Raw genomic sequence first — 26,672 nt, 5'->3', positions numbered from 1 at the left:
CCCCTGAGGAGGTGGGGATGGCTCCTGCGAGGACAGGGGACCCGTGCCAGAACCGGGACGGCCCCGGTGAGGCGAGGGGACCCGTGTTGGTACGGGGACGGCCCTGGCGAGGACAAGGGACCCATGCCGCGGTGGGGACGGCCCGGGTGAGGTCGAGGGGCCCGTGAGGAGGCGGAGATGGCCCCAGGGAGGAGAGGGGCCCCGTGCCGGGACGGAGACGGTCCCGTTAGGCCAGAGGGCACCTGCCCCGCCGGGGCTGAGGGCGGCTCTCCTCAGCGCGCAGGAGGAGGCGTGTGCCGGCGGGGCGGCCCGTCCCCATCGCCATGGCCATGGCCATGCCGGGGCCGCCGCCAGGCCGGGCCGAGCCGCGTCGCGGCGGGTGCCGCGCATGGCCGCGCGCTACCGGTGAGGGCGGCGGCGGCGCCGCCATGTTGAGGGCGGGGAGCGCGGAGGCGGCGCCGGGGCCGCGGCGCCTCCTTGCTCCTCGCCGCCACCCGCCGCCGCTCCACGCCGCCGCCGCCGCCGGCGGGCCGCGCCACGCCGCGCCGCTCCGCTCCATGGCGACTCCCAGCCCCTGCATCGTGGTGAGTGCGGCGGGCCGCCCCGGCCCGCGGGCTCCCGCCGGCGGTGCGCGCTGGGCCCCGGCGCGGCGGAGCCGGGGAAGGGGAAGGGGGGTCGGTCCCTGCCCGTCTCTCGGCTGGCGGGGCGGCGGGAAGGGGGGGGGGTCTGCCCGCCCCCGAAAGTGCCTCGGTTGGCCGGTGCGGGCAGCCGGGGGGGGCCCCTCAGCGCCTCCCCTGCCCTGCCCGTGTCACCTTGGGGGGGGCCCGGCCTCCGCCGCCGCCCTGGCAGCCGCAGCTCGGCGGATTGCCGGGCCCGGCCGCCCCCCCCCCCCCCCAGCCCGCCGCGGCGGGAGCGCTTGCCTTCTTATTGATTTATTTGTTATTTATGGTTTTTCCCCCGAGCGTGCCGAGGGAAGTTACTCCCTCCCCCCCCCCCCCCGGCCGTAGGGTAACGCGGGGCGGCGTTTGCCTGGACGAGGGGGTCGTTTCTCGGGGGCGGGGGGGGGCAGCAAGAGCACGGCTAGGAGAGCCGGGGCTGCCGCTTCCCAAATTAGCGTGGGGTAACTGCCCGTCAGGAGTTAAACCAGCGCGATATAACTTCTTATTTCCCTTGCGGGTTCATAGCGTGCAAGGAAGATACAGCTTTGTAGAGTAAAACCCGGGAATGCTGTGTAAGTAGCTTAGGGTGTATTTTTGGAGGAAGAACGTTCTGGGAAATTGGTTTTTCCCCCCCCCCCCCCCTTTTTTTTTTTTTTTTGCTCATAAATGCACTCTGCTGAGGATGTTACATGTTCATTTTTGTTGTTATTATTTTTAAGCCGGTACCTGGGGTTCACGAGTGGCTGCAGTGATTTGAAATACGTGTTGGTGCCTTCTGCTTTAGAGCTGTGCTGACTAAAAAAAATCAGTGTGCAAAATCTGTAGGAAAGGCCCATTCCTTACCAAACGCAGCAAGCAAGGCTTATTAGATGCGTTTGATATAAACATGGGGCCGAACCATAGGAAAATCCCATGCCTTTGGGAAGGGACCTGCCTTACTACCAGAAATCGTAGCTTGCCCTGGGTTGCAGGGACCCTGCTCAGGGCCTGGGGGCGTGGGCAGGTCCCGCAGCACGTGCTTGGGATGGAAGGGTGCTTCTAGCTTCTGTATGAAATACTCATTGCAGGTTACACAACAGAAAAACACATAAACTGCTGGCTGGTCGCAGGCCAGGTAAGTGCTTCCTTGGGCGCTGAAATGAGACTGTGTTCCGCAAGGGCAGCGGTAGCCAGAATGGGTCCTTAAAATGCCTGCCCTGGAGGATTGTCATTAGTAAGCTTCAGTTTTCCCTCTGCAAGTCTTAACTTATCTTAATACGTACTGGCGTTCAGCTGCGTAACCAAAAAATGAAATAATGAAAAAATCCATTGCAATTTTCAAATTGCAGCTAGGTTACGGTGCAGGCAAACCTATTCTTGATGCTGTTGTGACATATATAGACCCTGTGGTATATATACCTTGTGATATACCCTGAACCTCAGCAGTATTTGGTGTAATTATATACATATGCTGATCCCTTGTCCTAATTAATATGCACTTGCTAATATTGCAAGCTGTTTCATACAGGGAATTTGCCCATGCAGGACAGGTTGCTGCAGTAGGGCTTTAACTTCTGATTATGAAAGATCTTGACCTTCCATGGCTTCCAGATCATGATCTGAGAAGGCTTGTTTCATAGAAACATAACTTGTCATGTTAATATAGCTGTCTTGTCTCGTCTTGAAAACTGGCACCTGTGTTTTGTTGTGATTTGGTGTTGTGGAGATTTGGAAGATGTCCATGTTAAAAGGTCTGTGTGCTTAGCTGCAAAGGCAGGTTTTGCATTACACTTACTAGAATCAACGGTGTTAAAAAGCTCCTGGATTTCTCATGAAATAGAGATTCATCAAGGGGTAGTGGTTTCATTTCCTGCTCTCCAATGGGGGAGAACATTGTTAGCAATTCAGATAAGTTCTTCCCCCCAACATTATACTGGACAACAGCCCATGTAGTATATGAAACAACTCTTGCGACCCATAAGATTTTGTTACTTATACCCTGTGTAAACCCTATGTTCAGTGTGACTGATGCTTTGATAGAAAGGGAAAGTAAGGTAATCCAGACAAGGGTAACGAATTTGATAGTTTATTGAGCAGAGCGAAGGACTTGCAGAGTTTTTCTCACCGCAGACTTGCTGTAAGACTTTGTAGAAATCTCACCTTATTTCCTTTTCAGATTGGCGATGATGAACAAGGGTACGACTTGGACTTGTTCTGCATACCTAAACATTATGCAGATGATTTGGAAAAAGTCTATATTCCTCATGGGCTCATCATGGACAGGTTTGTTTGACTTCAGACAGTACTCTGCTCCAGCTGATTCCATGACACTGGAAAAAACAATCTTCCAGTGACAGTTTTGCTGCCTGGTGACTGTCTGAATGGATTACTTTTAATTAGAGGCTAAGACGTGCAAGTGTTAATTAACTCTTTCTTGTATGGCTTCTAAGAGTTTGTACATTTGCTGTCATACTAACGTTTGGAAATTTGTCATAATTCTCAAGAGAGATTTTGTGATATGTAGCAATATATGGCTCTCTCTGCAGTGTTTCTTTGATGTTTTGCCATCTTTAAATCTAATTAAAACACGTTATTTATTGGGTTAGTTTAGTCTAGAAATAATCTCAGTGTCTTAAATTTCCTTAGGCTAGCAATAAAAGTAAATTATTAAGCACATCATCTTAGACCTTTTCATATTAGTACGGTAGACAAGTAATATCCAACATTCTCCTGCTTTTTAGGAAACACGTTAGTCTTTGCAAATACCAGTCCGTCACTACTTTGGTCACTGAAATCTGTTATTTGCTCTCAAAGGTTCATCTCATGCCATCAGAAATGGGCACAAAAGCCTGTAAGACATTTTTGTTTTGCTTTCTGTTGGATGGTTGCCAAATTCCTCTTGACAGGGTGAAAACAAATTAAGTCGAGGAGTTGTTGGAGACACGGGACCGTTAAAAAGTGGTTCTGAGTAGATCTTCCTGGGGATCTTGCAGATGGACGCGCATCTAGATTTTGCATGGTGCTGGTTGATGAGAATAAAAAACAGTTTATAAGAATGTTTATTATCAATATTGTAAAACCTTTGTCCATGTATAGAAAAAAATGGACAAAGTACAGTTGTTAAATAACATGATGTAAAGTTTATAATTGCTTGCTGTGAGAAACCTGTTGCTGGCTGATACACAGTAAATACATACCATGCTTTCTAAAATAAATTGCAAGATAAATTTAGAAACAACGATTGCAGAAAAACAGTTCAGTGTTTTCTTGCTTTGCTTTGCTTTGCTTTGCTTTGCTTTGCTTTGCAGGTATCCTATTTTGGAGTTAGGACAAGTTTCTGGCATGCTAGCTTGGCAAACATAGAGCTCTAGTTTTGAATTTGAGAATTGTCTTGCGGCTTTTCAGTTAGTTAAGGGCTACTATCTTGTTGGTTGTATTCGTTTACATTGTGCTGTGCCTGGAACTGAACCTATCTTTTGGAGGGGAAAAAAACACCTTTATGCGTCACATATCTGACAGTAAAACAGCTTCAGGGTGTTCAGATTTGCTTTGGCTGAATGTGATGTATGAAAACAAGGGAGTTTGGCAGTGTTATTGTTAGATTAACCTTGAAAGGCAAAACTTTGTTGACCAATAACGAGTAAAATTGACCGAAGTGGTAGGCAAATATTTCAGAGGAAGATGTGTTTCTGAGCTTGGTGCCTATGTTTACTGGTATTGTTCCCAATACAAAATACGGCTGCTGTAGTAAGCAAATTAAATGTGTTATGACAGTTGACTTTTTCTTGTTTTTGTATAGGACGGAGAGACTGGCACGAGAAATTATGAAGGGCATGGGAGGACACCACATTGTAGCTCTCTGTGTACTCAAGGGTGGCTATAAGTTTTTTGCTGATTTATTAGACTACATCAAGGCACTGAACAGAAACAGTGACAAATCAATCCCCATGACCGTAGACTTCATTAGGTTGAAGAGTTACTGTGTAAGTATATCTGCAATGCTGTGCAATTTTTATATAAAATTGACTGACTCGAAGTTGTTGAAGGAGATGGCCTAGTATTGTTACTGCCTAAATGTGCTAATGTTATATGAATAATTGAGGGAATTAAGAGGATGGGGGAGGGATAATTATGAAAAAGTAGTCCTACAAGCTAATTTGTTGTTTCTCTGTTTTCTTTCAAACCTTGTTCTCTCCCTCAGCCCAGTAAAACCCTTTTCCAGAGCAAAGAGATCCTTTCCGTGCCCTTTCCTTATTTAGCAATTTCCTCGCCGGACACTACCGAAAGTCTAAAATTGTTGTTCTAGAATAGTACATAGGGTTCTCCTGCAAATGTTGTTGCAAAAAAATATTTCTAGGAGATTTTATATGGCTTAGACATCATTTATTGGATAGGAAGACTTGAAAACTGCAAAAACAGTTCTACCTGAGTTCCCTACCTCATCTTTTTTTTGGCTCAGCCAAACAGTGAATAAAATGAAAGATGTTTTTGGCCTTGAAGAAATACTAAACCAATAAAACTAGATTTATGATTAGCGGCCGCTGAATGCAGCGCTGGCTTGTAGAGACTAGACGTAGGTTGCTTTGGCAATACGTTTTCAGGAGATAATTCGTTTTCATTCTAAACAGAAGGGTCTGACTTTACAGGGAAATGGAGCATTCAGTAACATGAGGTAATGTGTAACTTCATAAAGGAAGCATGAGGCTATGCTGGGCAGGCTAAAGGAACGAGTAGATGTATGTAAGCACTGTGCGCTTCCTGACTTAGCAAGAGCCTAGTTGTGTGTATTCAGAGTAGTATCTGCAGGTATTTTAGTTTTATGGCATAAATCCATCTGTAGTGTGGAAATAATTACCTTTTTTTGGTTTGTTTCACTTTGTAGTGTTAAAATGAACTGTTTCGCAAGGTTATGCTGTTAGCTCTGCGTCTCAGCAACTTTATATTCCACTTAGCACTTTAAGCCCTTTGTCTCAGTTGTGGAGGAGTGCCTACTCCAGTGGGGAAAAAAATGGAGATCACTAAATTGGGAGTCCAACTTCATCATTCGTTTCATTAAACCACAAAAGCAAAGACAAACTTATTTGCAAGAGTTAGTTTTGACTGTAGAGGGACTTTGTAAATTCAGGTATTGCTGCCGAGTGACGCGTTAAAATTTTGCTTTAAAGCATGGCAAAGCTCAACATTGGGTAGGGCTTGCTGCAGTCTATTTGTACAGAGAGTGGTCCTGATTCCCCGAGGTGCGCGCACAGCTGGCCGTTCAGGGGTTTCCTGGAAACCGTGTTCACGTTTGCTGAACACGAGGCAGCAGCCGGTCCAGCTACGCTCTCTAAAGGGAAGGCAAGGTTGGGCAGAAGGGGACGTGCCACCCTTTCATTGCATCTCGTAAGGCACTCTCTGTACACGTGCATCATGTTTAAAAATAATGGGCAAGAGCTGCTTGAGGTGCTTTCCTTCTGCTCCGCCCCAAAGGGTTCTTGCTGCTTCTGCTAGTCCATTTAACCGCTAAGCCACCACACACGCATATATTCTGCCTGTTGAAGCCACAGATAGAAACCTGAATGTCTCTCTTGCAGGAGAGTATGTTAAAGAATAGGAAATGGTGACTCCCACATCTTTTGGTCAGGAAACTTCTTATCTTCTGCTTTCTTGCAGGAACTTTTTCAATTAACTTACTTGGCTTATTTAAAAAACAACATAAAAATCCTTTCACTCTCTCCACCTCCCAAGTAACTTGGAAAAAACACTTGGAAGATCTTGGAAAAATTACTTGGTTAAAAAACAAGTCTGCCTTACATAGTATGTTTTCTGTATTCATCTTTTTGTGGGCATGCTTCTTCGGTTTATCTCTTTACTACTGCTTCTCATGTTTATTACACTCCAGAACTACAGTACCTTGATATTAACAAAGGGGTAAGCAGCAAAGTGAGTTTTATGGAAATTAAAAAGCCTATTTTCCTAACACTTTTACAGTAATAAGAAGTAAGTAGAGAGAAACGTGGAGAAATTTAGGCAATAAGCTGGGTAAGCAGAATGTTTTCCTTGAGGTGTTGGTTTCAGGTTTTTTTGGTTTTGTGAGCCAATTATATGAAAGAATGTTTTCTTGTCCTGGGTGAGTGAGGAGCTCCTGTTACCTGATGCCTCCGCTAGTACAATATTTACGAGGACTCCGTTTATGTTGGCTCTTTAGTGGTTATTCGTATCCAGACTTATGTTCTTTAGATTACGTAGCATGATGGACTGGGTAAGATTGTCCTAACATGAACATGTGTGTAACTGATTTTCCGGGTTTTCCATTATTAATACTGTTGGCACTCTTCTTCCTTCTCTGCAGTTTTTATCTGAGATTCTCAGCATTCTTTTAAATGAAGGAATCCACGTTTTAATGATGGGAACGCTGTCACAAAACATGACGAGTGTTGAAAGCAGAACTAGCTCTCTCGTCATTGTCTTTGAATACAAGTACTAGATCGTGTTACCTGTCTTTAGAGACCGGATAGAAAGAGGTTAAAAATATCATGGTTGCATAAACAATGCAGCTGAACTTTTATAATGATTCTGAAAATGCTGTTCTATTCTTATTTCAAGTTATCATTTAATGTTCACAAATGTGTGGGCTTTGTGTGTTGGAGTGCAACGTTCATACTGTGACTGCACCCAAAAATGATCTTCTAAGACAACTGAGATGATCAGGCTGCGAGTAAGCTTTACTGATACCTCTTGCTTTCAGAGCCCATTCAGGTGAATTCTAATGATTTTGCAAGCTGTGAAGAAATGGAAAGATAGCAATTGTGAAAAAAACCAAAGCTCCGTATTCTTGACGGACAGTTTATTTTGTACACGCTGGAAGAACTGCGTATCACCCGACCTCTGCATTTAAATTTGGAAAAGAGCAAAAGTTGCTTGTGTAGTCAGGAAGGGCAGCCAAAAGACAATGGGTGTATTGCACCGTCATCCAGGGAAACAGGGCTTTTTGGTGGAGTACTGCTGCTCAGAGGTAAAATCTAGCTAGGCTGGTCAATCAAGTAGTCTGAAAGATCTTGTGATAGCCATGCATTACAGCAAATACTGTAAGGAATTTAAAATGTTTTTTTAAAAGGCGATCTCTGAGCCACCTCTCAGGGGTTACCATCTTGCAAAGCGTTACTGTTTTTCAGCAATGACAACAGGGAGGCCGTGAAAACAAATCTAAACAGCAAATCTCTTTTGTGTTAAAGCGTGAAGCATTAAGGTCCTACCAGTACCGAAATCAGAAATAATGCTCCTTAAGATAATTAAAACATTGCTTAATTATTAAACAAAGTTCTTTCCAATGGGAATCTGGTTACAGCCAGTGTTGGAAATTCTTTAACTGTTTTTTGTCCTTTAATTGTTCAGGAATTCAGCACCTGCATAGGAGTACAGGCCAATGAAGATCTATGCTTTGCATTAAAAAGGGTAGCAGTTTGTATGGTGGTTGGTGGGAAGGAGAAGGAAAGCTTTGTAGGTTAGATTATTCTTCTCTGCTGATCATCATACTTCACTATGCATAAGCCAAAGGGTTACAGTAATCTACAATTTTGTGGTATCCCCGTTTGGCTACAGAGCAACACGCTAGGCTCAAGCAGATCATTAACAACCTGATTTTATGTGTGTACTGGGAGTGCCAGCCTGCCATCTATGCACATAAGTTTAAAGGAACAAGTATCTGTAAAATCTTTCTCCATCGCTCTTTTGTAAAGAATGATGCTTTTTGCATCCTTTCATGGAGGAGAACGAAGTCCATGTTAGTGCAGAAACAGGTAGAAGAGAATCCTGTGATATAAATGAGGATCAGTTTAAAGAAGAAGCTGTCATTTAAGATAATTTTAAGATAGAGTGAACACAGGAAATGCCCTTTAGCATTTTGAATGCAGTGCTTAACTGAATCACATTTTTTGTGGTTAATCTAACCAATATCTCAAGCATTCAGTAGCAGCCTGCGTGTCTGCTGGGTCAAGCAGTGACAAGTCATTTTGGACATCCTTTTTTTGGATTGTTTCAAGAGTGGCATTGCTGCTCTTGAGTTTAGTTACTGTTTGCTCAGTTTTGGAAGCATTGAAACAGTGAACATTTATAAAAGATGGATGTTCCTTGCAGCAAAGGAGCAGAGCGTTTCGGTGCGACTTTGCAGTGGTATAACTAGAACTACTTTATTTTCTTTAAAATACATGGGATAAAACTGAAAAGATATAATATCTTTTTTATTGTTATTGTGTCATAGAATTCTTAAATGGGAAATATCCGTTAGTCTTCTCTTCTGCTTTTCTATACCTAGAGCTGTCAGTGCCTCTTTATGGAGAGCATCCTAGAATGCAGACATCACTCTCCAAAGCATTTTAGTAATTTTCTCTTTAATATCATCCCAGTACTCCTTGTTGTGTTCTCAGTGTCTCTCTAAATCATTTGTTTTCCCCTTTTTGTGATAGCATTTTTAGTTCTTGCCTACAGCTCGTGTAGTGCACCTATCTGTCTTCATGTGGCTGTAAAAACAGGAAGTTGCATGTGCCTCTCTCTCTGTTCCCTTGTGGTCCCCCTCTATTGTATCTACCGCTTCTGGTTTTGGGAAGGCACTGCTGTTTAGCTGCGTGTCTGCAGAATTAGGCAACGTGGAGCTTGGGCTTCAAGGTGCAGCAGCAAAGTAAGTAATGCAGGTTTTCTAAAAGGAAGGTACGTGGTAAGAGAATAAGGTTTTATATGTGTTATTAACTTTTGCTTAAAACAACTAACTTGTACGATTATGACATCTCATCTCGAAGTAGTATAATAATGAGTATAATGCATCTAATACGAACTGTGAGACGCCTTCCAGGTTTAGAATCAGTTCAATGCTTTTAAATTAGCTGTACAGGTTTAGCTCGGAGGCACTCCCAGCAGTTTTTTTAAAATGTTTGTATCAAAGTTTAGCTTCACTGAAGCAAGATGCCGTGTTGTAGTGATAGGATTGTGTGCCTGGGCTGCAGTTTAGTTACCATAACTAGCGTGATCGTTATTAATGTTTGTGAGGTAGGCAAACCGTAATTTTTCTGGCCATTTTGTAGCTTATGTTTCTGATTACTAACGGGTGCCTTGTCTGCTGTCTATTTTTGTTACTGCTATGATTGCCTATTTTTACTCAAAGAGTAAGGCTTTATAAAGCATTAAAGTTTAAAGTGTAAATTGCCTGCTATATAGGAGCACGCAGCTTGGAAACTGAAGTGCTGCTTTTCTTATTTCCCTATTTTAGTGAATGTGTGGCAGGTCGTAATATCTTTTTATAGATATACGTGTATCTGCAGTGGTCACAGATGAGAGATGATGTCTGTTTTTATGTAGATCTCTTGCCAAACGATCTTTCATCCAAAATAACATCTTTGAACTTGACTACTTGTAATTTCTTAGTTAATAAAGAGATACTTGTTGGTCCTTTGTTTCTGAAGGCATGAAGTTCTTTCTCCGTGATGTTCACTGATTATGTACTTTGCAGTTTTGATCATCGGTGAAAGAAAAGTTATTTTAATTCTATTAGTGCTAATGCTCCCCCTCTTCCTTTTTATTAGAATGATCAGTCAACTGGAGATATAAAAGTCATTGGTGGGGATGACCTTTCAACCTTGACCGGAAAGGTATGGCTCTTTGCATGTTTAAAAAACACAAAAATAACCCCCAAAAAAACCTAAAGAATGCAAATGCCTGTATGGTTTTAAGGCTGCTCTTTTACTACGTGGAGATTATGTAGAGTTCAAAAAAACGAAAACCGAAGAGTTTTCTTTTAGATATTTGCCTGATAGCAAAAGTCTACTTTTTGTAACAGGAACTGAGGTTCCTGTTACAAGGCAATGAAGAGAGTTTCCCAATTTACGTTCTCTTCGTTTCCTTGTGCCTTTCTCCACTGGACGCGCAGAGAGCGTTGAGAGAGACATCTACGATTAGACCATGAATGCCTCCAGTTCCGTCAGAACATGTTACTCTTCCCCTAATTACACATAAGCAATCTTTAAGGCATATGTATCACATTTCAATATGTAAGATGTAGTTATGGCAGAGTTGTACATGTCTTTGTAGTGTGACACTCTGCAATAACAGGCGCCGCATTATAAGCGTATGAATTGTGTGAACTCTTTTGTGATCTGTTTTTGCATAGATGTATAATTCTCCAAGTCTGAATAGTTTAAAGACCAATTTGTAGTCAGCCTGAGGTACTGAGGAGAATGTCATTGCCGACTAATTGTTGTTAGAGCATTAGAAATGTTAACTAAATAGAATATGCTGTTACATGTGTGAACGTATGTAAATGATGGTATAAATGTTTAACTGCATTGCAAGTTTAATTAGGTAATAAGCTGCAGAAAATAACGTGTCTAAGAAATGGCTTATTCTCTAAATGCTAATGGATTTTTCTTATCTTTTTTTTTCTTCCCACCAGAATGTTTTGATTGTAGAAGTAAGTATTATGTTTCACTTTGAGGTTTTAATGTGTGACTGGTGAAAGAGTTCAAAACCTCCGCTTTCTGGAGACCTTGAAATCTGATTCCAGGTCTGGGCATTGCAAGTGGGCTCTGAATTTGAAGTGATCTGCGTTCTTACTTTTAGGGACGTGTAAAACCCCAAACTGAATTATCAAATTGCATCCAACTGTACCAAATGTAGCAAGGGAAAAAAAATCAATGTAAAATGGTTTGCTCTTTGCATTTGCTTTCAGCTTTCTGTGACTATGTCGATGTTAACGTGTTGTGTGTGGGGGGGGGTTGCTTTTTTTTGTTCAAACTACTTAAAAAAAGAAAAAAAGTGAAATTAAGCATATTATGTTCTGGATTTGTAACAACAGGCTGGGAAATTGCAAGAGTAGAAAGAGCTTCCCAATAGGAGCATCTTAAAATATATGAAAAACAGAGCTAAGCCCAGTGTCCCTGCATATAATTTGTTTACATAGAGAATGCTAATTCCTAATTAGCTTTATGCTATCACTAAATTCCTATTCGTCTAGCTTGTCGTGGTTCTTGGGACGTTGTCAGGTATAGGGCTCCTCAGTTTGATTTCCTGCTAGATATTGTTGCTTAATTTGTGCTTTAATACCTCTTGATGGACAGTGTTGCTCATGTTCAGTAAGTATTACTTTTTCAAAGGATATTCTTGAGTAAGATTGCCGATTTCAGGATAGGGAAGCAGAAGCAGGGGACAGGAAAAATGGACTTGCAATTTCATAATGTCGTAAGGCTTCAAGTAATGGAAGTGACTTTGCTCTTAAGCAGAGAAACAACTATGGCAGCTGATTCTGCAAGCAAAAGGGAGTAATGCTTCCTTTTGTCATCACGAGTGTTTTTATGCATGTCTTTTTTAATTTGAGAACGTCTATTCCCCAGGAAATACATTCAGTTCTAAAACTCCTACCAACATAGTATGTGTACAGCAGTCATCTGTGTGACCATTGGTGTCCTTTGAGGCATATTTTCCTTCAGATAGACAGATGCATTTAATTATGTATCTGCTCCATTTCAGATGAATATATATCTTTAAAGTCCCAGGCAGCTAAATAGGTTAATTTCTCATCTGTTCAGTGAATCATCTAGTCAGTGACATGTCTTACACATTGTCTAATGTGAACCCTTTTACAAATCACCATTTTGACTGTCAAACAGTAAAAATGCATGTTTACTATACTTTAATATCTTGTGCACCAGAGTGCTGGGATTTGCCCTACAGCACCCCTTTGATGTGCAAAAAATCTCTGGTGAATGGAAATCCACTCCAATAAACAGAGAATCAAACAATGCCAAGATCCAGAATAGATTTTATTTTGGTTTCATGTAAACCGATTCTTAATACGCTAAATTTACTTTTTATATATCTGTCTGTTTTTATCTTTGCTTGAGTTTATAGCCATGATTAGAAGCATTAAGCGTTACAGATGATAGAGCTGACAGGTATTTTGTTGAATAATTTTATTTTATTTTAATTGTGAGTCATGGAAAGTTAACTCGAAGCAAGGGCATTGCTGCTTCAGCGTTATCCGCTTCACCACTTCACGTATTGAAGGCCTTGATTTCAGGCAAGGGAGGCCTGTCCCTCTAATGATCTTGTGATTATTTCAGTTCACATGAGACTCAGAGTAATTCTGATGCTTCTGTCTTAACACGTACATTATTTTTTTCCTGCTTGTATGTGCAGTGGATGAGACTAAAATGGTGTGTCAAACTTCATTTTACTATGTTTGAACATAGATCTTAGAATTGAACCCAGCTATTGCCAGTGCAGTTTCTTTGGCTACTTCTTGGGTCCGTAATGTAAATTATATTGCTTTTTCTTTAGTTGTATTATTGTTATATTGCTTTTTCTTTAGTTGTATTAATGGATTATTCTAAATATTTTCCCTTTTCTTACTTTCCTTTTTCTTCTATCTTTCATCTGTCTGTGTGACTGGACTCAACTCCAAGACTAATGTTATGTGTATAATATTATAATTAAACTTTTTTTGTCTAATAGCTGCCACCAGCACAAGCCATAAAATCTCCACAAGGAGCTGAGAAGGCCATAGTTCAGTAACTGTTTTCAAAAACAGTTGTTACCCACAGCAATTAAACTGTTGTTAAAGTGTTTGATCACTTTGCTGGGCACAGACACATCAGCACAAAATGGTCTTTTATATCTCACTTGTCTTTGATTATGAACAGTATTTTAGCATTTTTTCCTGCTATCAAAGTTGAAAGATTGTTTGGTAAGAACCTGAAAATGCTACTCTGACAGGTTTAATATCCTTTCTTACGTGAGATTTTTATTTTCAGGATATAATTGATACTGGTAAAACAATGAAAACATTGCTGTCTCTACTTAAGCAGTACAATCCAAAGATGGTGAAAGTAGCCAGGTAAACTTTTAATTACGAATATTTCACTTTAACAATGATACACAATGTTCAAAAAAAAAAAAAAAAAAGTAGTATAGGATACATTTCCATAGAGCAGAAGTGGGAGGGAACGTTTCTGTAGGAGTCATATAGGACGTGATCTGTTGGAGTTTAGTATTTTGTTTGAACTCCAAAAGCACGTGTGCTTGTTATGAAAATATGTGTTCGTTTAGGCTGGCAGAAACAGTATTCTCTTCTTTCCAATCATATTGCTGGAAGGATTTCCGTGTTCAGAAAGGGATAATTTGTGCATGTCTGGTACATCTGTTGGCATATCATGTTATGGTAAGGTTTGTGGGATCTCTCTCTCTCTTTCTCTCTCTCTTTCTCTCTTTCTTTTTGGGCTTAAAAATAAACAACTTTAAGTTAGTGGAGGCTTTTTCAAATTTCCCCGAATTAGTTCATAAATATAAACGTTCTTCCTAGCAACTGGGGTAAGAAAAATATCAGTGGTTGTCTTTTAGGTACATGTAGTATCTCTCTGAATGTGTTTATTTGTCGCTTCTGTCTACCGAAGCCGTGTACCTGTGCAATGGAGATCTTTCTTGATCTGCCTTGCTGGATTTAATCATAGAATTAAACTAACTTGTACTCCGACGTTACTGTTTGCATAGTGTACGTAGTGTAGCTGGGCTTTAGAGGTCACACTGTGAGAGTCACCAGCCATATGGTCTTCCAGGCTCTTCTAGTTAGTTACATTTTTTAATCAAATAGTTTCAGAACATTTTTTAATTAAAAAAACTTACGTCTAACAAGAAATGTAGACAATTTTATATTATTAACCAATATCAACATTCCTCCTACTTCTTTTTAAGTTGCATCTTTCACACTGCTCTGCTGTGGTTGTGTATTTTACAATAAAAGCGTAATGATTGCTGGGGATTAGAGATAAACCAGAGCGAGGTATAATATCTAATCAGTTGTGTTGCCATAACAATCCCAAAACAGTTGTTAGAGGTACTAGAACAGCTCTTCTTGCTGATAATCTGGTGGTGACCTATTGAAGGTGAAATCGTTTAGGATTTCTCCCTGGCCTGATAAATGTTGCCAAATTTTAAATGTTTGTCATTGAAAAGTGCCCTATCATTGCAGTGTACCTCCTGAGTATAATACAGTAGGAGCAAAGTCCAGTTTCCTATTTTTTTAAATCTGTTGCAGTAATTTCGGTCTGTCAAAGACCTGAGCAAGTAAATGTGATCATTGTAGACGGTCTGAAGTATAAAGATGTCCTTAGTTACTTCACTTGCCTCACTCTTTTGTTTTTTTTCTTAATTTTCTTTCTCTCTGATAAGTGATGCAGTTGTAGCCGGGTGATGCCAATTAATGCTAATATGATTTGTGGTATGTTATATCAAAGCCTACACAGGTACTCAAAAATTAAGTCCTTCTGATAGAAGTTTCTGAATGTCTAAAACTGAAACTGTAAACCTGACAAGTGACCTCCCACTGATTAAACAGTGGAGACTTCTTCCCTGAAACAGATGGGTATCTGAGAATGCGGATCAGCTCAAGCTGTCCTTACAGTCAGCCGTCAGCCACCTTTTCTTTTCCTCCCAAAGTCTCCCTGTCCCTAAAGAAAGGCAAATGTCAGGCACCTGGGGACCTCTTATAAAAGGTAGAAATGCTCGATTGAATGAGAGAGTTAAGTCAAACTGGCAAGGCATTTCTCCGTACTACAGAACCCCCAACTCTGCACTTCCATATTTTCTGCTTCTCCGACAGTTAATTCTGGGAGAGCGGAGCTGGTGTAATGCTTGTGTCACTTCATCCCCAGAACAGATTACGTTTTATTTATGGGGGGGGTAATTAGTACTGCCGGTGGAAAAACGGTTGAGGACATGTTGCATAAGTACAGCTGAGGATGCTTTGACCAGCTGAACTTCTGTTTCATAATACTCATGCTCATGAAAAGAACTTTGTTGGCCTGGCCAGAACCCAAGTTGTCACCTGTAAACTAAAGTGATTGTACCTGAAGTTTCTAAACGCACATAGAACCTCATTAAGTCACTTCTCACGATGGAAGTCCATCGAGAGCAGTATCTCTTAGGCTCTTTCTCACAGACCTGTTAGTTATTCTTAGGCTGTAAACGCTGTGTTTTAAAGAAGTCTTGATTCTGTCATTATGACCAGCTGGGCCTGGAAATAAAATAGTATGTCTAAGATGTACATAATTATGCTTTCAGTTGTATGCCTTCCGTCTCACTGAAGGCCGTATTCAGCCTGTCTGTCTTTAAAACAGTCTTACATCTTTGTCCTGCTGCTTTTACATATTTCAGTTTTATATTGTTTTTATTTGACAGTTTATTGGTTAAAAGAACTCCTCGAAGTGTGGGATATCGACCAGACTGTAAGTGACTTTTCGACAACCATCATTAAATGTTAAACGTGTGTTAGCGTTTGGTCAAAGTCCAGGAATGTTCCAAATAAGTTTTCACCAATGATTCTTGATTGTTTTTGCCCTTATTTAGGGAATTTAAATATTTGGAATATATTTTGACAGAATTAATATGGGTTTGGTCTCTCCCCCACCCCCCCCTTTTTTTTTGTAACATATTTTACTATATGAAAAGGAAACTTTGATATTTTGGTCCAGGTTAATCCCTTTTCTGGTGGAAATTTTCCCAACGTGCATGTAGTCAAATGCTTTGGTAAGCAGAATTTGCTGAATTCACGTTTGACACTTTTGGGAGTGATTCAGGTTCCTGAACATAGCTGCCTAATGTCATTTGGATGCCCCCAGGTGTCTAAGATGGACAGAAGGGGTAGCAGGTCTGACACAGGTTTTATAGTGAAAGGGTATCTAAAATGGCACTGAAACAGTTGTTTTTAAGTATCTGAATTACTCCCTTCTTGTCTTCTCCTTTCTGTCCCAAGACTTCAAAGAAGGGGATAGCACGCAGAGCAGGCAGTTGTAGCAGAGCGACAGCCGGTCGTGGCTTGGCCAGAGCTCTGTGATTTGTGCCTTTCTCAGAGACCTGAATTCCTGTTAACCTAGAGTGTGCGCTTTCAGTGAGGAAGCGGAGTGAATTTAGCAACAGAATCACATCCTCTTCCTCCCCTTTCTGAGGTTGTACAATATTCTTAAACTTAAATTTCTAGATGCCTGAAAAGCTTAATTTGAGGTGCTCCGCTCAATTAAGGATGCCCCTTTTTCTTGAGATCGTATTATAGGCTTAGCAGGGTTAACGGGTCTGCCTTTTGAGCCCTTCAAAGCAGATGGTTTGTTTTGCCGTCTGCCCGCAGCGGCAACCTGTTTAGGACAGAACACGTGATCTCCAAAAGCAGGAGACAATGAGGCATATGTGGCTGGGCCTCTCTTTTACCCCCTAGCGCAGGACAGCAAAGTAGCTTCTAAACATCACCTTAATTTTTCCAAGAGAGGACACAGCCTTTCATCTGAACTATGTGATTTGTCTGCCTCTTTTCTTTCCTGAGCCTCATTGTACTCAAGGAGAGGAAAAACATCCTGGCTTTTATGTGGTCGGGAGTCATTGATTTTTAGCTTGAGGCCGTTTGGAAATGGCCGTTTGGAAATGGCCGTTTGGAAATTTCCGTAGGTTGTTTTATAGTGTTTGTGGACAGATTAGACTAATATTGCCTGGCCATCCCCAAACCGTCCTGCTAGAGTCATACCCATTTAGACGATCTGCGGACTGGCTACCATGTCCTTTTTAGGCAGCTGCTTTGGGGGGAAAAAACCTGTTTCTGTAGCCTGCAAGTGACTCCATAAAGAGCAGGGGGCCCTTTGCGCTTTGCTGTTTTCTGTATCGAGGGAGCAGCCTCCAAGGCAGCAGAGCTGTCCCGCAGCCATAGCGCGTTCTTACATTTCTGGTCCCTGCCTGTGAGCCACAAAAGCAGAGTCCGTTCGGACGGTGACTCAGAGATGAGAGAGCGGTTTCCCTGCAGTAACCGTGGTTCTTTATGACGTTCGCATTATTCCGTTCTCACCCTTAGCTCTTTGCAGGGTGTCCTATTGGACTTGCGTACTTGTAGTGGTGAAGGAACTGATGGCTGAACCGCGCCTTCCTGTTATGCCCTTGGGTAGAGCACGCTGTAAGGGTACCCGAGGTTAGGCCTCACTCCCCAAAGTGCTGCCTTTTGAATGATCCTGCAAGGGTGATTGGTGCTGTGCGCACCAGTTCCACTGCTTGTGCACGGGCGTTTCGAAGATCCAGGAAGTGTTGGGAAGTATTGGCTCTCTCTTATATATTTACCAATTTGCAGAAAAATTGAAAAGGATTTCGCATTCTGGTGAGAACGGCTTGTCTGCAGATTGCATGTTTTTGTTTGCTTCTCGCAGACTGCGTGCCAGCGCCGTGCTGCTGCTTGGGAGCCAGTGAATAAATCTACTTAATTTTGGTTTAGTGAATGAATGAAATCAAGGAAGTAAATTAAATTTTTAAAATAGCTTGAATATTAATCTTAGAATACTTGAGTGGAACCAAAAAAAAGAGTTAGGATACTTATTTCTTTATAAAATTCCAGATTGTGTCTCTTAAAAAGGCTTAATGAACTTCAGGAAGTTTTTTCTAACGTACTGGTGACTTATGGTCTTTTTCAGTTGTTGGATTTGAAGTGCCAGACAAATTTGTTGTGGGATACGCCCTAGATTACAATGAGTACTTTAGAGATTTGAACGTAAGTAATGTTTTTGTCCATTTAAAACTAGGGAGGAGGAAGGGAGAGAAGTGTCTTCAAGCCACACTCCCTGCTCAGTGTAAATGATGCCTCATGTGCAAATTGTGCGATGCAACGATTAGAGCAAACCCTGGAGCACCAGGACAGCGTTTTAGAGCTCTTAAGAAACTAACGTTTATTCTGTTTTCAGCTTCGTAGAGAATAGAGGCTGCACATCTCCTATCAACTTGTTTGAAATAATGTGACAATTTGTGTAAAGTTTCTCATCTTGCCAGGTGTCTACAACAAAGAAGTGCATTTGCTTAATTATATATGCGGGTTAGAGGAGAGAGGCCTTGCGAGTTCAAGAAGGGTCCACTTTTTATTCCAAGTCATTCATTTTTTCATCTGGGTCTCTCAAAGCCTGTGGCAGACACTGGGTGAGATAGTTAAGAGGGAAGAGAAAGAAGGCAGCGTTCAGATTTTTGACCAACAAAAGACTTAAATTGTTTTTCATGAACGATAACACAAGATCATTATATTTAGTGCTGAAATGTATAAGCACACTTTCTTTTCTTTTCTTTTCTTTTCTTTTTTTTTAAGTGCATTACTGAATAAATGTAAAATATCATTCTCTTATTCATAGACATTACTTTTCTAACAGGAGCTTTTTATTTTATTTTGTTTCAGCATATCTGTGTGATCAGCGAGACGGGGAAACAGAAATACAAAGCATGAAAGCTTCAAGTGCTGTGACAACAGAGCTTTGAATTGTTTTGTTTACTGAGTCCTATCTTTCACAGGCTTCAACTCTGGTACACCAGCTAAAATTGTAGAATGCCCCAGCCCCATTGTCATATACTTACTATAACTTATTGCATGTACAATATAAGAATCTTGTCTTGTTCATTTATATTTTAGAAATGTAAACAACTAGTGCAATTCTGCACTCCTTATTTTGATTTGCACTATGACTCTACCGACTATTGCTGCCCCTGGTTGGGTTGTGCTGTTTGTGAGCTCCAGAGTCTAACTCTTGCAGTGGTAAATTGCTTAAACCTCATCAACCCAGAACTGAAATAGTTCAAGTACTGTAAATGTAAAACATTTTATGATAGGGAAGTCTATTAGTAATATTTTTAAAATCTGTAATTTAAGTTTTATATTTTAATGCACAAGTGTGGTTGTGACTATTGAATAGTTGCACCTTTGGGTGTTATATAGCATGAAGAGCAGCCAGTTACAGTATCTGTAATCTCTGAGGAGCTCATCCAAATCTCCTGGAGTTGCCTTATTGCTGTAAAAGAAGTCTGGGTGAAAAATGTCACTTTTTGAGCTATAAGGAGATGGAATGACAAAACAGAATGTTTAAAAATCTAGTTTTAGTTGAGCTGCCCGTTTCTGTTAGATTTTTTTTTCTTTAAAAATATTCATCAGCCAGTGGAATTGCCTTTTAAATCTAAACAATTTTAATATATTTGTGAAAAAGTATTGTAATGTTTACTTTATAAGATCTACAAAACAAAGTACTTTAAATAAAGGCTGTCTCTTTAAAATAAGCCCCATACATCTATGCCAATCATTCCATATATTAAAGTCCTCTTTGAATTTTGTTCTCACTAATATTTTTTTGTAAATGTTTCTATCAGTGAAGGCAGACTCTCCGCTTTTATCTCCATAGGCCTTTTGGTTAACATTATGCTATCTATGGGAGAGACAATAAAGTGCTGAGGGGAAAAAATGCCAAAATACTTAACGTTCGATAACCGAACCCTATTTCAGAGAAAATGCTATGTAAGCGCTGTTGTTTGTTCTGTGTTGGCAAAAATTAAGAGTGAAGATAATACGTTAACTAAATGTGTACACGTGGGGGAAATCACACACACCCCCACCCACCCATTTTGTAAGTAATCATTTGCTTTTGTTTCATGAACATCTCTGTTCGCCTTGAGTTTAATTCTGAACGGGGCAGCTGGTCCCACACCTTGCCCTTCAGCCGTGGTTTTCAGTCCCTTAGCTTGCCCGGTTTGTGTACTTCTGCGCCTGGATTCTTCTGTTACGCGCTAGGATTTGATGCTGTTTGAGGCTTAATACATAATTAAGTTTCTGCCAGCCTACTTTGAATTGTGCTTCTGGTTTCAAAGTGTAGTCATATTTCTGATTTTCAGTTGCTGCGCATCGTTGTCCGTCTACAGTATGTTCAATTGCTACTGTAGTCATTAGTGGCAGACCTAAAATAAAAACAGTTTACACAACACAATTTATATTAGATAACCACAATCAGCAGAAGATCTATTTGGTCATAATTAAACCATAGTTAATATTCTACAATTAATGTTCCAAGGAGCTGCTTTAAATGCACTACAAAGACTGAATTTATTTCTCTGTGTCCTAAATGGTGTGTGTGTGTATGCTTTCTCAAGAACATGTACTGGCCCTGGGACTTTGTTTTGGAATATGTATGGTACACCTCCAACAAAGAACAAAAGCAACGTAGAAAAACTTAAATGAACTTCAGAATTATTACATCCATTCATACTTTCATTAGGTCTGGTTGAACTTAAGATGTGATCTCCAGAAGCACTGTTTCCCTGCCCTTAATAGTTCCTACTGCGCAAAAGTGTTTTTAAAAGAAATCTGTGGTGCGTAGAGATTCTGTCAGAGGTGGCATAAAAATACCTACCTAACGCATGAAAACGGTGAGAATTGATCTGTTCAGTATCTTTTAGACTAAACCTGTGAAGCAGTTTGTCCTGAAATGTTTTCCTATCTGTCTTAGTCAAAAATTCAAATGCTGTGGTTGGGGGGAAGGGAGGAGAGGCGAGATCTTCGTAATGATGGAGTTATCTTCCAAAACCTACCGCAAGCAGGGAAGTCGTTGGCCTTTTGTGGAAAGGAGCTGTATGGAATCGCAGGGAGTGCAGTGAGCGAAGAGGCTGGGCGCGGGGCACATCGCGAGCTCCTGAGTTGAGTGACGCTGCCCGCAAGAGCGATGCTGCAGGAGCGGAGGCTGCGCTCTAGCAGAATCAGTTGTGTTTCATAGAAAAGTTTGATAAGTTTGAAGGAAACATTTAAAAAAATCTTACTGAGTATTCCCACATCTGAAATACTGGGGAATGGGCTTTTTTTTTTTTTTTGGTACTTAGTGCACATACATAGGCATTTTTCAGGTGAAGTTTATCACCCCAAAGTGGTTCCCCATTCAGAAGATTTCATGTTATTTTCTTTGCACTAACTTTGTTCATAAAGAAAAAAAATGTAACAATTTACCCTTACTAGAACAGTGCTAACGTATTGCAGCTTACTTTTGCAGACCCTGCCCGTGGACTAAATTAAGCTAGCTTCTCACGAGAAAAAAGTTGAAAATAGACTCTTCATTTTCAGTTCAGTAATCTTGGTTAAAAGCCTGAGTTATTATTACACCTTCTTAAGTTAAATGCAAACTTTATGCAACCCAGCCATATATTGTTAAAATATTATGAAAGCACAAAGGAAAACCTTATATTTGAGCACTTATGTGGCATTTGAAATTCATTATAGTTCCACATTTTATGAATCACAAATGTGTGCTGAAAAAATGATTTTTGGGTAGTTATAGGCGTTAATATATTCGCTCACCCTATGACACCTGGAATTTCTGTACATTTTTATAATTCTAGCCTGCCACAGGCCATTTACACTAACTGAGCTGGTACCACAAACGTGTAGCTCTGGTTTGGACTATTTATTCGTCTTGCTTTAAGTTCACGCTGATCAGAAGCTAAAGCATTCTAGGCAGAGCTTGAAGACTTAATTAAAAAGTCTTTATACAACCTGGGCTGGCAGTTGACTTTTATGGGTGGTTTTTAGGGGTTTTTTGTTTGTTTGTTTGTTTTATCATTAAAGAGAAATCTTTCTGGTTTTTTTTGACAGTTTAGCTAAATGAGGACCTTTAAGTTGCCTTGTAATTGTATATCTTGACTTTTGTACCTTGACATGTTAGCCTGACATTGCTTTTGCATCACTGTATATTATGCTCTGAAAAGCCTGTTACACGTGCATTAAACCAGCAGTGAAAATCTTAACGCTACTTCCAGGAAGCTCATTACACATGCTTCATTAAAGGACTGTTTCTGCCGTGTCTGACTGCCTTTAATTCCCATTCAAGGTTGCACATTGCAAGATCAGATCTCGACTGTATATAACTACTTTTATTAGCAAATGAGAAGTCACAGTGCTTGGTTAATTTTTGTCTTTTTGTAGTATTTGCGAACTTGACATTTATTGAATTCATAGTGTTGGGTAAGTCTTTTGATGGGGAAACAGCATCCTAACTGCAGCAGGGTTACAGTTGTTGCGGACCCGAAGGTGAAGAGGGTCGAGCTGAACTGCAGCAGCATCCACATGAAGAGTCAGCAAGACATCGAACGAATTGGCGGTGAGGCTTGTTATCCCAGGAAAGCTGAGAAAACCTCCACTCTCTGAACGGCCAGGGGATACGAGGCTGGTGACAGCGGTGCAGGGGCGGGGGAGGATGACACATTTGGATGATATTGATGCTACTTGTGTAAACACGTTTTCTTCCAGGCTCTTCTACACTTAAAACACTACTGGTGAATTGAAGCATCTCCGACCGTGATAAATCAGTGCGCTGCTAGGCGAGCTACGCCGTTGTGATGAGTAAATCGAGATGTAGGCAAATGAGCCGGTTGCCGGGGCTAGTATTTCTCTAACATGTGACTAACCAGCGCTGACTTATTTTTTCCCCTCACTGCAAGCAGGAAGATAAGCCTCTGGCGTCTTCTGCCTGCCTCGCCGCTGCCCGGAGCGGATCGATGTATATGCTGACTGCAACTGGGGGCGTTAGAATAGGGGGGTTTTTTGTTGTTTGTTTTCGCCGGTGGTCTGTGCGCTCGTGCAGCTGGCGATTTTTTTCTTCCCCTGTCACAAACGTGGCCAGGAAAACAACCAAACAGCTAATGATTTTTGCATGGGAATCGATAGGGAACCGTCAACCTCCAGCTCTCGCCATACCCGTCGGAGGAAGGTAACTGGCAGCTGGGCGGCCGGTCCGTACCCGAGGTGCCACCCGGCGATGGCCGGAGCAGCCGCGGGAGCGCTCCGCTCGCCGGCCCCGGGCAGCCTCGCCGCCCCCCCCGCAGCCCAGGGCTTTCGCTGAGCGCTAGGTGCTGCCTTGGCTCCCTCCCCCTCCCCCGGCCCCCTTCACAGAGGCTTTTAAGTGCGCATTACAGCGTGTTCGCTCTTTTCTCCTTAAATTCCTTTTGTCAATTTTTCTCCCTCCCATTCACAAAATGCAAAGTACCCGATAGGGAGCCGAGAAGAAAACTAGATGCCCTGCAGCCGTGTGCTTTGCAGTGTAAACTCCTTAGGCTTGTAATTAGAAAACCATTTGGGGCTTCCTAGTAAAGAATAAGAAAACACACACACAAACACAAAAAAAATCACATACACAAACTTATTCTAGCTGCACCTTCCGTAATACCCCGTCTCCTCCTCTCCGTCGGGTCTTTCCCGCCGGTTATGCACACTGACTTCAGTCGAAGTGTTTCACTCCGGGGAGGAGGCTGCTCTCTCTTGCAGCGGGCACGGCATGAGAGCGCATCCTTGGGCAGTTTATAAACGAACACGCGCTCTCTGAGCAGTCTTCCCTCGTCTGTTGTTTGAGCAGAACACAAGGATGGTTTTATGTAGGTGAGAAATCCCTGCCAGCAGTTCGTTATACTTTGCTTCAGAAACTGTATTTCTCTCTCTCGCATTCGGCGTTTGTTGCCAAGACCCACTGAGTCATGAGGGCGCCCGACCCGCCGCCGCGCTCCGCTCCGCTCCGCTCCGCGCCCGCCCGCCCGCCCGTCCCGTCCGACGGCGGGGCCGGAGCCCGCTTTGCCAGGTGCCGGGCCACCTTCCACGCCGTTCATTTGACCGAAGGCAACGTCGTCCTTCTTGCAGCTTCGCCTCAACGGACGCTGGATGCTTTCTGCCGAAGCCACACGCTCCCGGGCGCACGCTTAGGGTGGCATTACTCAGCCCGAACGACTCTCCTCGGTGAGAGAGGCATGGAAAGCGTTGCCCGCCTGGCAGTGCGAGGAGCCAGACGTGAAGTTATTAGCAGCTAGCGCGGGGAGTTCCCCTCGTGCAAGGCGCTGCACAGACACGTACAAACCCCGTCCTGGCTCAGCGCACGCTGCACGCGAGACGAGGAAAAGCAGATGCGCTGGGTGGGCAAGAAGCGCAGGGAAAGCAAGATAGCGCTGGCTCCCACCCCCCGAGCTGCTAACCACCGCCAAAATTCCTCGTGCATCAAAGGAGGTGAGCAGGAGAAGGCTGCAGGTGGATAAGGTGGCTTTGGGGGTTGCTTCGTCTAGTGCTTACAGGAATCCAGGACACCTCATTTGGCTCCCACAGCGCTCGCTCTCTAACGGAGGTACCTGGTACTGAGAGTGCAGTAACATACCCTTACTGTCAGTGTGTGGGAGGGTTTCGGTCTGGGGGAAATTGAAAAAAAAAAAGAGTGTGGGGGGGAATTGGTGTAACGGCGCGTGGTTAATAACTTTGCCTACCTTTCGCCTTTTAAACCCAGCAGCTACGCAGAGACGTAGGGCGATGCGCGTAGGTACTCACCGCCAGGAACGGTGAGCCCGTTCCTTTCGGCTTCTCCAGGAAAGGGCACCAAAACGCCGGCGGGACCTCGACGGCCCCCGGCCCGCGGCGGCCGCAGCCCTCGCCTGCCCGCGGCGGCAGGTTTGTCGCGCAGCGCCCGGAGCAGCCCGCGCGGGCCGCCCCCTCGCCAGCCCTGCGCGCCCCTGAGCGGCGCTTCCCCGCGGCCGCCCGCGCGGGGCGGCTGCCAGCAGCCCCGTGCTCTTCTCCCGGGGGCTTTCGCTGCGCGTTATTTTAGGCGGTGCGCGCCGCAAGCGCGAGCAGGGAAGAGCCCAGCCTGGAAGCCGAGCTGCGAACAGCCTCGAGGTGCGCGCTGGCGGGAGGGTCCGCCGGCTTCTCGGCCGGCTCGCCACCCCCCCCCCCCGCCGCCCTCCTGCCGTTTTGGACGGGCAACACCGCGCCCCGCTCGGAGCGGCGCGGGGCCGCGCTGGCTCCCGCGCACCCGCGGCGCGGGCGGCCCCCTACCTACCGCGGGGCCGTCCCCCCGCCACCCGGGCTCGCTTTAGCCCTCAAATTCTCTGCTCGCCCGCGGGCGGTTTTACCCTCCTGTTGCCGTCAGCGCGTTTTCATCCTGGCTGGAGGCTAGAGCCTGCAGTGGGCGAAAGCACAGCGTGAGCAGGAGTCTTCTAACTGCAAATGAGGTGGAAATCTCTTTTTGCAGCTGAATAGAATCAAGCTGATCGCAACAGAGAGGTCTTTAAAAAACAACAACAACAAAAAGAAAACGCTATAAAGTTGATTTTTTTTTGTTTTTTTGTTTTTTTTAGCTCTTACACGCCATATATAAATGCTACCAACGTAAAACTTACCTGGTCACATTAAAAAAATCGAATGTAAATTTAAAGAAGTATAGAAATATGGAATTAATCGCTTTCCTGACCAATTTCGCTGTAAAACAAGTCGATCTTCATTAAGTCACTGTTCATTATTCCTGTGGGAAAGCAGTATTTTTTTAATGGCGATTAAGGGCTTGACTTGTAGGCAGCGGGAACGTACCATTCTACAGATACAAGCGAAAGCATTTGAAATAGGTTAATTGGGTGTCCAAATATTGTGACTTAAAACGGTTTGTAGGCACGCATTGTCCCGGTGACTAGGTCAAGCTTTTTAAAAGCTAGTCCTAACCGTGCACGCTCTTTTTGCCCCTGCAGGGTGCTCTAAGCAGTATTTACGCACCGCAGGCCGTTTACATCGATCTCTTGGCGGTACCAGCGCTCACCTCGCAAACCAGCAGCGGTGATTTAAGCTGTCAGTCTGCAAGAGGACATTCCTCCCCCCTCAGCCTGTAACTCTCGATCTTTATTAATTCCTAAAAATAGTTGGAAAAAAAGGCATCCAAGGACAGACAGCCCCCCCGCACTGAGCAGGCGACGGCAGCATCGTGCTGTGCGCAGCACACCGCTCCCCACCGCACAGGTGGCTTTGCTCCAGCCTCAGAGCACCCGTGCCCAGGCAGGAGCTGAGCCCCCTCCCCACTACACCCTCTGCTCAGGTTGGGGCTCCCACCCCTGAAACCCAGAGGAGAGAGCTGGGAAAAGCCCCCATAGTGCCAGTGTCACCTTTCTCAGGAACGGCACTCCTCACCCCTCCCCACCTCTCTGGGATAAGTCACTTGGCAGCTCCAGCCCCCCTCGCTGCCCTCCACCCCAACATCAACCCCCAAGGAGCAGGGGCCACCCAGGCTGTGGGGTGAGGGTCCTGCAGCCAGGGCAGCTCCCAGCACCCCTGGCAGCACAGGGCAGGGGGGCCCCATCCCTCCCACCCCATGCAGGCTCTGACCACAAGGCTGCCACCAGCGCTCGTGTCTGCCCCCAGCTGCCACAGGCAGGCAATGAGCCCTCACCCCCCAGGCAGGCACCAGCCCC

General features: G+C 43.5%; 1 protein-coding gene and 1 long non-coding RNA gene across 2 annotated transcripts; one reads left to right on the top strand and one right to left on the bottom strand.

Annotated features, from left to right (window-relative positions):
• Nucleotides 1-445: 445 nt before the first annotated feature.
• Nucleotides 446-22,275, top strand: HPRT1 (hypoxanthine phosphoribosyltransferase 1). Its single transcript, XM_068956478.1, has 9 exons — nt 446-584; nt 2,815-2,921; nt 4,438-4,621; nt 10,193-10,258; nt 11,059-11,076; nt 13,415-13,497; nt 15,837-15,883; nt 18,098-18,174; nt 18,844-22,275. Exons 1-9 carry the CDS (start codon nt 558-560, stop codon nt 18,889-18,891), a joined length of 657 nt encoding a protein of 218 aa, XP_068812579.1. The 5' UTR covers nt 446-557; the 3' UTR covers nt 18,892-22,275.
• Nucleotides 19,551-26,553, bottom strand: LOC138068695 (uncharacterized). Its single transcript, XR_011143364.1, has 3 exons — nt 25,350-26,553; nt 23,603-24,635; nt 19,551-20,384 (listed from the first exon to the last, which is right to left on the bottom strand). It is a non-coding gene; the product is annotated as an uncharacterized lncRNA (long non-coding RNA).
• Nucleotides 26,554-26,672: the final 119 nt, after the last annotated feature.

This window comes from Struthio camelus, chromosome 11 (genome assembly GCF_040807025.1).
Source record: "Struthio camelus isolate bStrCam1 chromosome 11, bStrCam1.hap1, whole genome shotgun sequence".
Taxonomy (NCBI): domain Eukaryota; kingdom Metazoa; phylum Chordata; class Aves; order Struthioniformes; family Struthionidae; genus Struthio; species Struthio camelus.
This window is presented reverse-complemented; position numbering and strand designations above follow the sequence as displayed.